Source organism: Hippocampus bargibanti, linkage group LG06, assembly GCF_051943395.1.
Source record: "Hippocampus bargibanti isolate YZ-2025 linkage group LG06, ASM5194339v1, whole genome shotgun sequence".
Classification (NCBI taxonomy): Eukaryota; Metazoa; Chordata; class Actinopteri; order Syngnathiformes; family Syngnathidae; genus Hippocampus; species Hippocampus bargibanti.
In genome coordinates, this window is record NC_142739.1 from 12,929,998 (window position 1) to 12,946,542 (window position 16,545).

General features: G+C 43.6%; 2 protein-coding genes and 1 pseudogene across 2 annotated transcripts in view; 1 reads left to right on the top strand and 2 right to left on the bottom strand.

Moving 5' to 3' along the window:
* The window catches only part of LOC148896535 (dynein axonemal heavy chain 11-like), a 37,743-nt gene extending 35,614 nt beyond the window's left edge, over nt 1–2,129 (bottom strand). The window contains exons 1-4 of the mRNA XM_088998148.1: nt 2,007–2,129; nt 1,623–1,771; nt 1,329–1,479; nt 1,107–1,238 (exon numbers count right to left, since the gene is read on the bottom strand). Of these exons, the coding sequence (XP_088854274.1) occupies nt 1,107–1,238; nt 1,329–1,479; nt 1,623–1,771; nt 2,007–2,117 (543 nt within the window). The 5' untranslated portion in view covers nt 2,118–2,129. The remainder of the gene's footprint in view (nt 1–1,106; nt 1,239–1,328; nt 1,480–1,622; nt 1,772–2,006) is intronic.
* Nucleotides 2,130–2,421: 292 nt separating this feature from the next.
* On the top strand, nt 2,422–3,481 carry LOC148896536 (uncharacterized; annotated as a pseudogene).
* A 2,382-nt stretch (nt 3,482–5,863) lies between these two features.
* Nucleotides 5,864–16,528, bottom strand: LOC148896537 (dynein axonemal heavy chain 11-like). The gene is made up of 14 exons (XM_088998442.1): nt 16,464–16,528; nt 16,239–16,365; nt 16,006–16,146; nt 15,639–15,872; nt 8,104–8,235; nt 7,734–7,894; nt 7,500–7,656; nt 7,245–7,390; nt 7,045–7,161; nt 6,821–6,959; nt 6,642–6,734; nt 6,268–6,462; nt 6,115–6,192; nt 5,864–6,022 (listed from the first exon to the last, which is right to left on the bottom strand). The coding sequence occupies exons 1-14, from the start codon at nt 16,526–16,528 to the stop codon at nt 5,864–5,866; spliced, it is 1,944 nt and encodes a 647-aa protein (XP_088854568.1).
* Between the last annotated feature and the right edge of the window lie 17 nt (nt 16,529–16,545).

Sequence of the window (16,545 nt, forward strand, 5' to 3'; positions counted from 1 at the left end):
TAGTACATTTATTATACATAGAGTAAGGTATGTTGTGTGTAGTTTTAAGGCTTATTTAGTTAAAAACTATATTTTATGGAAACCCGGGAATGGATTATTCCAATTTTAATGGTTTCCTATGGGAAATTTTTTTTGGAGATACACACTTTTCGCCTTACACACTCTGTCTGGGAACCAATTAAGTTCGTAAATTGAGGTGTCACTGTATTTTGATTTTATCAAAACTGTGTGCATATGTGAGGCACACAGTTCTCCTGCCTCATGACAAGGGGCGCTGGTGATTCCAGAGATTCTTCTTGCGACTCCTCGGCTGCAGAATAATAGAATTAGTGACAGCAAGCTACAGTAAACAGTGAGCAAGTTAAGTGCAACCATCCAGTCATTTTTTCGTGTTGCTTGGCCTTATTTTCAGAATGGAGGATTACATGTCTAAATTGTAAGAATTTTCTAAACTGGACTTTCAATCGAAGCAGGAGATAATAATTAAAGGAAGACCAACACCGGACACACAAACGGTGAGGGATGGATGTATATCTACTGGACAACTTCTTAGCTTTTTGGCCCAGAAGTATCTCATTGAAACTATTCCTGAGGCGACAAAGTTGCTCCAAGTCGTGCTCACTGTTCCAGGTACTTCAGCATCAGTGGAGAGGTCATTCTCAGCACTGAAAAGACTGAAAACATACAGTCAGAAAAGGACTGATCAAGAACGACTTTCCTCACTGGCAGTGATCTCCATTGAGACAGAGAGACTTTTAAAACTGAAGAAATATTTGGAAGGCTTCTATAAAGAAGTTATCGAGGAGGAGCATGCATGGACTTCATTTATAAGTAAAGGTAACATGGTAATAACGTTTATTTTTTTTTCTATACTACAGTTTGTATATATAAAGAATACTGACATTTTAAACAAAACACATTAACTGTTGCCAATCAAATGGTGAATAAGCAACTCTGTAGAGTTCATGTTTGTAAATCTGACTGTGATGATGTCAGTGCCTCAACAGCCATGAACCGCACCGCACGTCACTGCTACACACCTATATGTCGAGTTTCCAAAAAACAGAAGTACTGAAAACCTTTAACCAGTTACAAAATGACTGAACCTGGTCATGACACAAGGCCCCTCCAAAAGCCCAAATGCAGGCAAAAATAAAATAAGTCTCATAAAGTTCCCGGGGAGAGTCAGACGGAATGTTCTCAGGGGTTAGAAGGCAGTCGAGCAAAGTGCAGAGTGTCTAAATGAGAACAGAGAAGTATAGATAAGTGCTGACATCAGAATTTCATAGAAGGCAAAGCAAATGGATATTTGCTGTCGCGTGACGTACCTGTACCAGACAGATCTCCGGAATTGGAGTGATTGTTTTGAATGTCTTTCGCATCTTCTCAACACAACGTGGGACATATTTTTCAAACAGGATGGTTAAGTGAGCCCTCTCTGTTTGCCGTTCTCGCTGGTCAATCCAACTGGCAATATACCTGAGCAAAAATAAATAATTTATCGTTGAGGTAATTTTATGAATATACCAACATATTCTTGAACAAAAATACTAACATACACACATGACCCAATGTATTACACACAATTGTCAAATGGAAAATAACTGTTGTTTGAGACTCACAGATTCCAGCCTAGGTCTTGTGGATTGATGTAAAGGATTCCTGCTCGGGATACAGTGGCAGGTGTAGCTGTTCTCAGATGGCTAATTTCAAACACAAGCCTCATCGATGAAGTGAGTGGAACCCGTTCATTGCTAGCTAGAGTCAGGACCTGGAAAATTATATAAAGCTTTACTGTACCCACGTAATGATCAGCAAGACATAACTAATACAATGAAAGCATCTCATCATTTCAGTGAGATGATTCATTGCTCTGGGCAAAAAAGTTCCAAGTATGCCACTCCATGCGATGGCTGTTGGTAGGTGAAACATCTTTTTCTGTCTGTACCACCTTTGATTCTATGTGTTGTTTAAAAAAAGTGTATGGGTGAACAGGAGGGTGGTACCTTGTTGTCATCCATCACTGTGTTGAGTGATTCAATCCACATCGGATCGATGTCTCCATCCAACACCATCCACTTAGGTCCTGGGTTGGACATGTTCGCCTGCTCTCGCATTAGCGATGAAAGCAAACCTTACATTGAGAAAAAAAACAGGATAAGGTATTGCAAGGTATTCAATTTATGTTCATTCAAGGATGATTTAACAGTGGACCCCAATGCTGTTTGCAAGGGACAGGGATAGGATAGTCCACAAATGGCCAAATCCCCACATAAAATTAATGCCCGTGGTAGGGGGTGGGGATGAATTAATTTAAAACCGGGTTTAACGACCAAAAGCGTTTTTCATGACCCCCCACCCCAAAATACTGTGTATATATATGGAGGGTCTGCTCTGCTGTGAGAACCCTAGAACCCAAGAATGAAAACTGGGCAACCAAGAAACCAATTACAACGGCTTGTGAAATACCACCTGAAAGTGTCATAGAAACTGTGAATGCAGCACTGAGAGCGATCCCGACCGGAACGATCACGGAAACCAATGAGCTGATATACGCTTCAGCATCAGTGATCCTAGAGATGCTTGGTTACAAGAGTAACCGTGAGAGCCACGAGATTCGTTATCCACCATGGAAAAGGCGGTTGGAGGCGAAGATCAAGGCGGCACGGAAGGATGTGAGTCAATTGACGGAGACCCAGAGTGGTGTGAATAAAAGGCCAATACCCGAGAGGTACATGCAGATAACAATACCTGAAGCACTCCAAAGTGCCAAATAAAGGCTCCAGGCCTTGTCCAGTCGCCTAGAGAGGTACACGAAAGAGAATGAGGCTAGAAGAATAAACAGGCTGTTTGCAACACAACCTGCAAAAGTGTACGCTCAGTGGCAGGGTTTTAACAGCAAAGCAGACCCTTGAAGGCTGGAAACCGAAAGATACTGGAAAGGCATATGGGAGAAGGAGGTCGCACATAACATCAGTGCACAATGTCTGGTGACTCTGAAAGAGGAGCACAGCAACCTCCTTGAACAGAACCCCGTTACCATCACAGCGCCAGACATACAAGAAAGATTCTCAGGTATGAAAAACTGGACGGCACCAGGCCCGGATATGGTCCACACCTACTAGCTAAAGAAACTCACAGCACTCCACGAGCTTCTAGCAGCACAAATGAACCAGTTGCTGATGGATGGGAATCGCCCAGGATGTCTAACCGAAGGGCGAACAATCCGGATCATGAAGGATTCCTCAAAGGGTGCAGTTCCTTCCAACTATCGGCCAATAACCTGTCTCTCCACGACATGGAAGCTCATGTCAGGCATCATTGCGGCTAAGATAAGTGGACACATGGATCAATACATGAGCAAAGCACAGAAATGCATTGGTAGAGATACTAGAAGTGCCAAACATCAGCTGCTGGTTGACAGAACAGCCGCACAAGACTGCAGGTCCCGACATACCAACCTGTGCAAAGCCTGGATTGATTACAAGAAACCATATGACTTGATGCGACACACGTGGAACACTGAATGCTTGGAGTTGTATAAGGTCAACAGGACCCTGAGAGCCTTCATTGCAAACTCGATGAGGATGAGGATTGAAGCCAATGGCAAGCCACTAACGCAAGTGTCCATCAAATGTGGCATATACCAAGGTGATGCACTCTCCCCACTGCTGTTCTGCATAGGACTGAACCCCCTCAGCCAGATAATCGCCAAGACAGGCTATGGATACCGCCTCAGAAATTGAGCTACGATCAGTCACCTCCTCTACATGGATGACATCAAGCTGTATGCTAAGAGCGAAAGGGACATAGACTCCCTGATCCACACAACCAGGATCTACAGCAGTGATATTGGAATGTCATTCGGGCTGGAGAAATGTAGTCGGATGGTGACTAAGAGGGGCAAGGTAGTCCACACTGAAGGGGTCTCACTCACTGAAGGAACAATAGCAGACATTGAAAACAGCTACAAGTACCTCGGTATACCACAGGCCAATGGCAACCTCGAATTAGCAACAAGGAAAGCGGCTACGACCAAATACCTCCAGCGGGTGAGGCAAGTCCTCAGAAGCCAGCTCAATGGCAAGAACAAGACCCGGGCAATAAACAGCTATGCCCTGCCAGTGATCAGATACCCTGCAGGAATAATAAGGTGGCCAAAGGAAGAGATTCAGACCACGGATGTTAAGACCCGAAAACTCCTCACCATGCACGGAGGGTTCCATCCCAAGTCCAGCACCCTGAGACTGTACACAAGCCGTAAGGAAGGAGGCCGGGGACTAGTGAGTGTGAGAGCCACTGTCCAGGATGAAACATCCAAGCTCCATGAATACATCAAAGAGAAGGCTCCAACGGATGATGTACTCAGAGAATGTCTCAGTCAATGGGGAACAGAGGATGAGGTGCTGGAAGAGGGACAATCATGGGAGGAAAAGCCCCTACACGGGATGTACCACCGAACCATAGCAGAAGTGGCTGATCTCAAGAAGTCCTATCAGTGGCTAGAGAGGGCTGGCCTAAAGGACAGCACAGAGGCACTCATCCTGGCTGCCCAAGAGCAGGCCCTGAACACCAGAGCCATAGAGGCAGGGATATACCACACCAGACAAGACCCAAGGTGTAGGTTGTGCAAAGAGGCACCTGAGACAATCCAACACGTAACTGCAGGGTGTAAGATGCTGGCAGGGAAAGCCTACATGGAGCGCCATAACCAGGTGGCTGGCATAGTCTACCGAAACATCTGTGCGGAGTATGGACTGGAAACCCCAAGGTCAAAATGGGAAACACCTCCCAAGGTGGTGGAGAATGACCGAGCAAAAATCCTGTGGGACTTCCAGATACAGACTGACAAGATGGTAATGGCCAACCAACCAGATATCGTGGTCATAGATAAAGGGGAAAGGAAAGCCGTTGTCGTGGATGTAGCGGTCCCGAGTGATGGGAACATCAGAAAGAAGGAACATGAGAAAATCGAGAAATACCAAGGGCTCAGAGAGGAGCTGGAGAGAGCCTGGAAGGTAAAGGTGACAGTCGTGCCTGTGGTGGTCGGAGCACTTGGGGCAGTGACCCCCAAACTCGACGAGTGGTTGCAACAGATCCCGGGAACAACATCGGATATCTCGGTCCAGAAAAGCGCAGTGCTGGGAACAGCACGGATACTGCGCAGAACCCTCAAGCTTCCTGGCCTCTGGTAGAGGACCCGAGCTGAAATGGGGACAGACACCACCCATGGTGGGTGAGACGAGGATTTATATATATATATATATATATATATATATATATATATATATATATATATATATATATATATCTCTTGAGAGATAGATACTATATGTATCTCTCTCTCTCTCTCGCGCTATATATATATATATATATATATATATATATATATATATATATATATAGTAAAGTCTCGTTATATCGATATTCTCGGGAGTCTGAAAAAAAATCGATATAAGCGGACTATCGATATATCCGATCCTGCGGCATGTAAATTTTCTCCTCGATATAACTGATATATATATATATATATATATATATATATATATATATATATATATATATATATATATATATATATATATATATATATATAGAGAGAGAGAGAGAGAGAGAGAGAGAGAGAGAGAGAGAGAGAGAGAGAGAGAGAGAGAGAGAGAGAGAGAGAGAGAGAGAGAGAGAGAGAGAGAGAGAGAGAGAGAGAGAGAGAGAGAGAGAGAGAGAGAGAGAGAGATACATATAGTATTTTTGTGGGGGGGAGGGGTATACATATATCCACACACACCCACAAAGTCCAAAAAAAATCCTGCTCTTAAGTGAATCCAAAGGTGTCAGACTGCAAGTAAGTGGGGGTCCACTGTATTTATATTTTAAATAAAATATACTTGCCATCCTTCCACTCTCGAGTTGCAGGATGGATGAAACCAAACAATTCATCTCTGTCAACTGCTTTTGGATTGAGGTCATTCCAGACAGGCTTCCGCTTCAGGTTTACATATGTTTTATAGAGAACTCTCAATATCTAGTGAAACGTGAACACAGTGTTTGAGATGTTAAACACTACTGCACATGTATCTATTTGTTTTAATGAAAATTAAAACATTAATATCGAACCGAGCTTTTTCCAGTTCCAGCATTTCCAACAACAAAGATAGAATGACGCACAGCCATGAGTTCCACCAACTGCATCACCTTGAAAAAGAGAGATGTGATAACATTTTGGAAATATACAAAAGATCATTATTTTCAAGCCTAATGATAATTAACCTTGAGGATGAATGCTTCCTCGTGCTGGAGTCGAAGAGAAACAGTGGTATTTCTGACTTCCCTTTCAAAGTCCCAGTCTCTTTCTCTCTCTACTTCCAGGCCAGGAAATAGATCTCGCAACAATCCAAGGAATATTGTGACATCATCGGTCACAATTTTTGGCATGTTGAAATCTCTCAGCGCACGCATCAACACCTAAAAAACACATTTGCATCAATGGTTTTCAGTTGTTGGTTTGATTTGGTATGCTGTAATATAATTGAGTATAACCAACACAGATGTTGCTTGCATACGAAAACTTGGGTCTTATCTCTAATGAAATTGATAATGTGCAAAGCCAACAGCACGTTCCTTTTCCAATGTTATGGCATCACCTGATCCTCTGGTCTTGTTTTGTCTCTTCTTCTGAGTGCGCCAGCAACGACCAAAACAGACTTGACAGCTCGTAAACCCCAATCATAGTGATCCTAACAAATATAGAGTAGTTGTGCATTTACATCACTTAAAAAATAATAAATAAATAGAACAGTGTAATACACTGTGGTGGTCCGACCTGCTTGGAGAGAAGCTCTTTGCACAGAGTGTAAAGAGAAGTGAACTTCCTGGCGAGAAGCTTGCCACCACAGAAGCCCTCTGACACTAACATGATCTCACATATCAACTCAATATCTGGTACCACCATCGCACACGGTCTACAGTACCAATAAGATAAAGCATATACTTAACCTAACTCGACATTACACTGAATGACACATTGGGATTGTTTACAATACCCACCTAAACAAAGCCTTGAGGTTCTCAGGTAGTTCCGTCCTTCCTGCATAACCTGGATTCATCGTAATGAAGATCCCCACGGAAGGTTTCAAGAGAATTTCTGTATTCAGGAACATAAATCTAAGGACATGTTGCCCTGTTATTAGTTGAGGTAATACTCACCTTGTTCAAGAGGCTTCATAAATTAAGATTAATCTCTTTACCTTTTCTTTTTAGATCGGATGGCATCCTGGATCGTTTTCACCTGCACTGCAACAACAGACAAAACCTCGACAGAGATGCGATTGAATTCATCAAAGCAGCCCCATGCTCCAGTCTGGGCCAAACCTTTGTAGATATTGCCTGTTGACTAGGCATAAAAATAATGTGAAAAAAATACAAACAATAGACATTTAAAATAAACAAATAAATGCGCTGCGATGAAATGAACAAAGATGGTTGATGATCAAATCTCCAACCCTGTAGTCCATCTGCTCAGAACAGTTAAAGATGTAGACCATGACACCCGCTGCTCGTCCGAGATCCTTTGTGGTCTCAGTTTTGCCAGTCCCAGCCGGACCGGCTGGCGCACCACTCATGGTCAGGTGCAGCGACTGAGTCAGTGTGATGTAGCAGCTAAGTTAATAAAGAATTATGGAGTGAGTTGAAGCCTTGTGATGCATTTTCTGAATGAGAATGGCCAACATTTTTACCGGTCAGTGAGAGGAGTGATGACAAGACGTGGTGTATTCCCAAGATACTCGTAAAGGTAAGGCAGCTGGGCATCACAGATGTTAATGAAACAGTGGCGCTGCAGCTCATTCCAGTAGTGTCGGAGATGGGAAAGCCAATGGAAGGCCTGTGACGTGGTGACCTATATGCACAGTTGATAACTGACAAACTACGCGGTGGAAATGCCTTTACGAAGGCATAGTGACATGGAAATCTGACAGTTGAAAGAATGTGTTTTTGTTTCATGATTCAAATATAATCAGAATGATTATACAAAAGTCTTCATAAAGTCCTGATTTGCAATATGAGGCTGTAAAATGTTAAAAGTTAGTGTGATCTTAGATTGCTCACCTTTTGGGCAATCAAGCCGGTGACAACATCTCTCGCGTGAACATCGATGGTGCAGATAGTCATGATCTTCTGTCTGTCTCCTTGACCAAGCTCGCTCAACAGCATGTTAATCAACATGTTCAACTGAGCAATCTGGGGGAGATTGGAGAGAACAACTTCAAATAAATCAAAGGGTACAAAAAAAAAAGACCATGACCAGTATCAACAGTCACCACACGCAAGTGTGACAGGTTGTAAATTATCTTATTTCCTATTTTGGTTACATTCACGTAGTTCTATTGGTTTACAAATGATATACAGTAAAGTCTCGTTATATCGATATCGGATATATCGATAGTAGTTGTTGTGCGCATACGTTTGCATTAGATCGGGGCATTCGAAGTAAACCACTGTTGAGTCAAGACGTATCACATTGCTTGTCTTGTGGTTTTTTTCTGGATCCCACAACACCGTATCTCCCTTACTATAGTGGAGAGCGCAACATTTTGGAGGCACCGCTGGGATATTTGCGTTCGAGTGTTGTCTACTCGCCGTGGGTAGAAGCTCGCGCCGAATATCCCCAATCAACCCAGTCGGAGTGGCGTCGCCGTTTACTGGTTTGTTTCTACATGTGCTCTGGTTGCATCTCTGTGCGTACAGCCACCACTAGAGAGCATTGGAAGACTTTGAAGTGAATCCGGCCAGTTGAACTGCGTCTACCCTCTCGAAAATGGCGTTAGAGGAATTACAGTTGGACATCAAAGGCAAGTTATTTGGACTGAATTTTCAACAGTTGTCAGAGTTATGTGCTGAAATCCAAATATCTGGACTGGAAAGAGAGCAACTTACAGGAAAGACTCGAGGCCAACTAATTAATATTGTGTCAACCTACATTGAAAGAGCTGAATTAGAGCTAGAAGATGGAGGAATGTCAGATTTGCTACGTGTAAAGGACTTGATTGAAAGTATAAAAGATTTTGAACTAGGAATAGCCAAACCAAGTGAAAAAGGTCGGGATGCAGTGCGAAAGAGAAGCATAGTGCCCCCAGACACTGCCCCCCGGCGCAAAGATTTCAAAATATCTGGACAAATAGGTGAACTCGGACAAAAAGATAAACTCACATTTCCTAATGTGGTCAGACAGATAGAAAGTGGGCTCAGTAAAGGCTACCAGGGGGATGAGATCATCGATGCAGTGGTTCGTGCCATAACACCAGGTCTGCAGTTGAGAAGCTACCTCGAAGGGAAAGAAAATCTCACCCTACCTTCTTTACGAAGGATTCTCCGATCTCGCTATCAAGAGAGAGGAGCCACTGAATTGTACAAGCAGCTCTCATCGGAAGTGCAGACTAATAAAGAGTCCCCACAGAAATTTCTACTGCGTGCAATGGATCTTCGTCAAAGGATTCTTTTTGCATCTCAAGAGGCTGAATCAGGGGTGAAGTATGATCCCACGTTGGTCCAGAGTTTATTCCTGCACACAGTTCTGACGGGGTTACAGAGTGACAATGTAAAGAGTGACATGCAACCTTTCCTCCTGCTAACCACCACATCAGATGAAGTACTGTTCGAAAAATTAAACATGGCATGTGCAAATGAAAAAGAGCGACAGGAAAAAAAGAAAAATGCTGCTGCACGGGTGACAACGCTGAACACTGTCCAGTTAGATGACACACCAGTCCCGATTGGGAAGAAGACAGTCTTAAAGCAGAATACTGTTACTGTGCCGAATGAACTCCTTACAGAGATCAAAGAGATGAGGTCAGAGATGATGCTGTTAAAAGAGCTGCGTGCAGAAGTGTCCCAGATCAAAGAGACTATTCAGAAACCAACAGCCACTTCTCAGCCCACCAGCGGAGGACCTGAACGCCTGCCTGACCACTACCCTGAACAGGTCGCCTTCACTTCACCTTCACAATATCAGGTAGATCCACCAGCCAGGCACTACTACACCCAGTACTCCCCATCAGCTCTTCAGCAGTACCACCCAGCACTAGGCCCCAGGCCGATGAGGGGGGAAGCACAGTTCCAGCAGCGGTTCGCCCCTCAGCAGTACTACATGCCCCGTCGCCCTCAGCCCAGGTGTTATTCTTGTATTCAGACAGGTGAAGAATATTGTCAGCACTGTTTTAAATGTGGAAATAGTGAACATTTCAGAGCAGGCTGCAAAGCACAGAACTCAGCTAGGAACCATGCTTTAAACTAGAAAGGGTTACCCCAGTGGGACATGGTGTGACCACAGAGACAGATAGGTCCCAGTGTTACAGTGGTGCTATGAAAATGGAATGTAAGCCCCACACATGTGGCCCCGTTCAGAAGAGACATAAGCAGTCATTTGTCGAGCGTACAGATAAGAAACAGTGTGGCAAATTACCTTCGGTCAGGGAGTTAGTGGGAAAGAAATGTCTTATTCGGTGCTTTTTGGGTAACAAAAGGGTTGAAGCACTCTGGGGGCACTCGGGGTCCCAGGTGTGTGCTGTAGATGAGTTATGGAAACAAACAAACTTACCTAACGTGTCATTGAAAAATGTGAATGAGCTTATTGACCCTGATAACACTCTCAATATTGTGGCAGCTAATGGAACGGATATGCCTTATGTAGGATGGCTTGAGATACCATTTAAACTTGGTGCTAATGATCCAGGGCTACTTGTACCAGTATTAGTACTAAAAGGTGACCAGCAACAGTGTCCTATCATAGGGTTTAATGTCATTGAGCGTCTTGTGTTAGATAGCCTCTCTAATGAGTCACAAACAGGGGATACAGAAAAGCTCTTGAAATCGGTTAGACTAGCTTTTCCCCACCTTAAGCGCAATAAAGCTGCCACTTTCATAAAAGCAGTTAGTCTGGGACAAGCACATGAGTACCGTGTAAAAACAACAAATGAGAGATTCACTATAGCCAGGCATAGCTCACTTATTATTCCATGCAAAGTACAGGCTAAGCCCTTTAAGGAAGATGTTACATTGGTTTTTGAGCCAAGTGAAAACCCACAGTGGCCAGATGGCCTCGAGCTTTGTGACTCGTTGGTCTCAGTAAAGGCAGGTTCCATCCCTAGGATAGTTGTTAGTGTCCAGAACCCTACTAATCATGATATTAGATTTCCAGTAAAGGCTATTATTGGTACAGTGCAGTCAGTAGGGTCTGTCTACCCAGCTAACATATTTAAAAGGGACCTTCCTTCAGCGGTTGTCAATGAGGTCCATGTCCAGAATACCACCATCGCTCTCAGTGAGCAGTGGGACCCCCCAATTGACCTTTCTCATTTGGACGAAGATAAAAGAAAGACCGTTCAGCAGATGTTGAGAGAGGAATCTGCATCATTTTCAAAATCGGACGACAACATAGGGTGTGTGGAAAACCTACAAATGGACATTTTGTTGAAAGACACTGAGCCCGTTTCAAAGACATATATGTCTGTCCCAAAGCCAATGTACAGAGAGGTGAAAGACTATTTACAGGACTTGATAGCGCAGGGGTGGGTGGAAAAGTCCACTTCCTCCTACTCATCCCCTGTCGTCTGTGTCAGGAAAAAAGATGGTACACTGCGCTTATGTATTGATTACAGAGAGCTGAACCGGAAAACACACCCTGACCGGCACCCCATCCCACGGGTACAGGACGTGGTGGATAGCCTTGGGGGTAACACCATCTTCTCGCTGCTGGACCAAGGCAAAGCATACCACCAGCGGTTCATGTCCAAAGGGAGCCGACACCTGACCGCCTTCGTGACCCCTTTGGGCCTTTATGAATGGATTCGAATCCCGTTTGGACTCATGAATGCACCAGCAGCGTTCCAGCGGTGTATGGAACAATGTCTGGAGGGGTTACGGCACGAAATATGTGTCCCCTATCTTGATGACATTCTTGTTTTCAGCGGGACATTTGACAACCACGTTGAGGACGTCAGACGAGTGTTGCGACGTCTCAGGGAAAATGGAATAAAACTCAAAGCCCGAAAGTGTGACCTCTTCAATCCGGAAGTGAGGTACCTCGGCAGGATTGTCTCTGCTGAGGGGAGCCGAATGGACCCGGCAGATACAGCAGCAGTGCGTGCCCTGAAAAACAAGCAGCCAGGCACTGTCGGTGAGCTTCGAGCCATTTTGGGACTATTAAGCTATTATAGGTAATACATCAAAGATTTCTCTTGTATCGCTAGTCCCTTGTATGCTTTGCTTAAAGCCCCTCTGAATGTTGAGACTCAGCAGCATCAAAGAAAAAAATGGAAAGTGAGACATAACAGTGTGTCTTCCAACACACGTATTGAGTGGAGTGATGAGCATCAGTCAGTGTTAGAGCAGCTAATAGACTGTTTAGTTCAACCACCAGTTTTAGGTTTTCCTGACTTCGCGCATCCTTTCATTTTGCATACAGATGCCTCTAACCGGGGTTTAGGTGCTGTGTTGTACCAAAGACAAAATGGCAAACTTCGCGTGATAGCCTATGGCTCTCGGACATTAACTGCAGCTGAGAAGAATTATAACTTACACTCGGGCAAGTTGGAATTTTTGGCGCTTAAGTGGGCGATCACAGACAAGTTTCGTGATTATTTGTACTATGCACCATTCTTCACTGTGTATAGTGACAATAATCCACTCACTTATGTACTGTCGACTGCTAAGTTAAATGCAACTGGGTGCAGGTGGGTCGCAGAACTTTCTGATTATAATTTTACTGTTAAATATCGTCCCGGTAAGGAAAATGTTGATGCAGACAGTTTATCTAGGATGCCCCTTGATATGGTAACATATATGGAAGGATGTACAAAAGAAATGTCATATGATGCTGTGAGTGCTGCCGTACAAGCGGTTGACCAACAGAACGAGTCTAGTGCAGCTTGGTCTATGGGAATCTCAGCTACGTGTGCCGAGGTGTCACTAAACACACCGATGGCCCCATTGACTGTTGGACAGATCAAGCTAGATCAAGAGACTGACCCCATTATAGGACATATTATTAGATACAAACTGGCGGAGACGAAACCGCTAGGTACTGAACTAAGAATGCATTGTCCTCAAGTTGTTTGTCTTGTGAGGGAATGGGACAAGCTACACTTTAATGACAGAGGTGTTTTGTACAGAAAAACGGCAAACAGAACCCAACTACTGCTTCCTGAAAAACACAAGGTGACAGTGTTAAAAGAGCTGCATGATGAAATGGGCCACCATGGTGTAGAAAGGACTCTTTCCCTTGGAAGGGATCGTTTTTACTGGCCCTTTATGCAAAAAGAAATAGAGGACTATGTACTGAGAGAGTGTGTGTGCCTAAAACACAAAAAGCCCAACCGTGAGACCAGAGCCCCTCTCACTAATATTGTGACTACTCAACCTTTTGAACTTGTCTCCGTTGACTTTTTGCATCTTGACAAATGTAAGGGTGGTTATGAATACGTGCTTGAGCTAGTAGACCATTTTACACGTTTCGCTCAAGTTTATGCTACAACGTCCAAATCTGGCAAACAAAATCTTTAATGACTATGCTTTGCTGCTGTGAAATGTAAATTTCTCTACTGTGAGACTAATAAAGGCAAATCCAATCCAATCCAATCCAATTTAAAGTTTGGGTTCCCCCTTCGAATTCACCATGATCAGGGTGGTGAATTTGAAAATCAACTTTTTGCTCAACTGAAGGAATATTGTGGGGTTGCGGGTTCAAGGACAACCCCCTACCATCCACAGGGAAATGGACAGGTTGAACGATTTAATCGAACACTGATCCAGATGTTAAAGACACTGACAGAGAAACAAAAGAGTAACTGGAAAGACTCACTAAACAAACTCGTTTATGCTTACAACTGTACCAAAAGTGAGGTGACAGGGTTTTCACCCGTTTACTTACTTTATGGACGTTCACCACGTTTGCCAGTTGATAGGTTGTTTAGTTTGAATCCAGACTCTAACCAGGGTGACACCAACCAGAAGGACTATGTGAAGAAGTGGAAAAAGGGCATGGAGGAAGCGTATGTGATCACGCAAGAAAATAACAACAAAGCTGCTGCCAGGAGTAAGAGACTATATGACAGTAAGCTAAAGTATTCTACCCTGTTGCCCGGTGATCGTGTTCTGCTTCGAAACTTAACCCCACGCGGAGGTTCAGGCAAACTGAGAAACCACTGGGAGGATGTTGTTCATACAGTGGTTCGTCAAGTCAGCCAAGACATTCCAGTTTATGAGCTGAAACCTGAGAGGGGGAAGGGCAGATCTAGGATACTCCACCGCAATCTCTTGCTGCCATGTGATCATTTGCCATTAGAGACTTCACTACAGTCCCAGTCCAAGGAAAAGTCCACTCGGCAACGACCGAACAAGATGCCGGAAATGGATCCGGAAGAGGATGATGAGGAGGATGAGTATTATCCAGTGTTGCATCGCCAGAGCACCCGACCAGACTCACCAGAACCGCGGGACGTGAGCTTTGTGGAGACAACCCACCATGATGACAATCAACTGGGGAATGAACTGCCGGGGACAGAGCCGGGAGCTGCGAAAGTTGACCAATCTCAGGAGGGCAACATTGGTCCGGAAAATGATCCACCTGTGACAGTGTGTCCCCCTTTTCCCCAGCCACCCCCCAGTAATCCTGATATTGGGGGAAATCAACGGCCACGACGAGAACACAGGAGACCCAAGGTATTCACGTATGATCGCCTTGGTTCGCCATCTTGTTACAATGTAGAGACAGTACCATATCATGGTGAACAGACAATGCCTTGGATGTATGGCGCACACCCCTATTATGCCACGACATACTACAGAAATGGTTAATCGACACTTCTGTTTAATAGAACAGTGAGATGGAAACAAGAAGACCCTGATGAGCCCTGTATAAGTAAAACGGAATGTATGAAAAGAGTTCCAGTGTGTAAACTGTTCATTATTATAGTTCATATTTGGATGCAGTTCATAATACCGTGCGTCATTGTTTTGGGCACGTCGTCCAGCGCATTTATGTATTTACTAGTACATATGTTGGGGACAACATCTATTTTGAGGGGGAGTATGTGACAGGTTGTAAATTATCTTATTTCCTATTTTGGTTACATTCGCGTAGTTCTATTGGTTTACAAATGATAAATATCGAAAATGTTTATTTAAACATGGAACGCCTGCTTCGGTTAGTGTTTCGTGTCGGTCCGATTTAGATCGTTGGACCGGAAATTGTTGTGCGCATACGTTTGCATTAGATCGGGGCATTCGAAGTAAACCACTGTTGAGTCAAGACGTATCACATTGCTTGTCTTGTGGTTTTTTTCTGGATCCCACAACACCGTATCTCCCTTACTATAGTGGAGAGCGCAACACAAGCTCGCCACATTAGAGGTGTATGAATGTGAATATTGGAACAAGATAATGTAGTTCAAACAGCTTGACTAAAATATCACTGGAATTAGTTTATTACTGGTCTTGCATACATTTGAAATCTGTTATCTGGAGAGGATATTATAAAAGCAGCAATCAATGTCATGCCATACAGTAGCGCTGGAAACACTGACAAGCATAAGCCGATGAATCTGAATCAAGATGGGATGGAAAACATTCACACATTCTCTTCTCACCTGTTTCTTGTTGTAGTCCTTAAGAGCAGACTTGAATCCCTCTTCCAGTCTTTTAAATGCAAGCTCTACATCATTACTCCACCAAATCTGTGACGCAGTCAAAGCAACTTGCGCCGGAAAATCAAAAATCCACTGCTCTCTGGGCCTTTCCTCATAAACTGACACAGCTTCAGACAGATGACCCCGAACACTTTCCCTCATGGACTCCTCCAAAAAGGTAAGCCACACCTCCACCTTGTACAATATTTATGTAAAACATGATAATGAATGATCAGAATACAGTCAAACATTACATAATTTCCCTGAAGATTTATAAAACATGAATTATATTCTATTCTGGATTGAAATTTTTATCAACATAGCCTACCGCTCCACTACAGTAGCATTCCTTCTGGAATGGCACATACTCCCTTTCTTTGCTGTACATGCCCATAGCATGTTTAGATTGATTGTTGGAGAATTCCAGGTCAGACACATTATCAAATAATTTTAAGAGATGGCATGTAACCTGAAATGCAAAGCATCATATTGAAGTTCAGTGAGTATTGAAATGTGACTGTTAATACATACTATGGAGATAAAATCAAATTGACAATGTACATCTTTCGGACGGCCTCCCTTAGAGAGAATATCCAACAAGTCTGCCGATGACATGAAGTAGAATCTCGGAAATGCTCGTCTTTTCGTCTCCAGGTATTCAGCAAGGGCTTTTTCACACAAAGCCAGCCTGGCGAAAGAGCGGATTTGGGAATTATGGCAATCATTTGCATCTTAAAAAAACAAAAACAAAAAATGCACAATAACCTTTTCAGAAGATCTTCTAACTTTTCAAAGAGTTTGGGTTTATTGGTGGCTTCAATCACATGTTTGGTTTTTGTACTGTCCAACATTAATTCCTGAAAGAAAG

Excerpts from the sequence above, each read along its gene's own strand:
- LOC148896537 (XM_088998442.1), bottom strand. The coding sequence starts at position 16,528 with ATGTTGGACAGTACAAAAACCAAACATGTGATTGAAGCCACCAATAAA. Across the intron at positions 7,162-7,244 it reads ATCCGATCTAAAAAGAAAAG|ATTTATGTTCCTGAATACAG; the intron begins GTAAAGAGATTA and ends ACATGTCCTTAG. Across the intron at positions 6,960-7,044 it reads AACCTCAAGGCTTTGTTTAG|ACCGTGTGCGATGGTGGTAC; the intron begins GTGGGTATTGTA and ends TTGGTACTGTAG.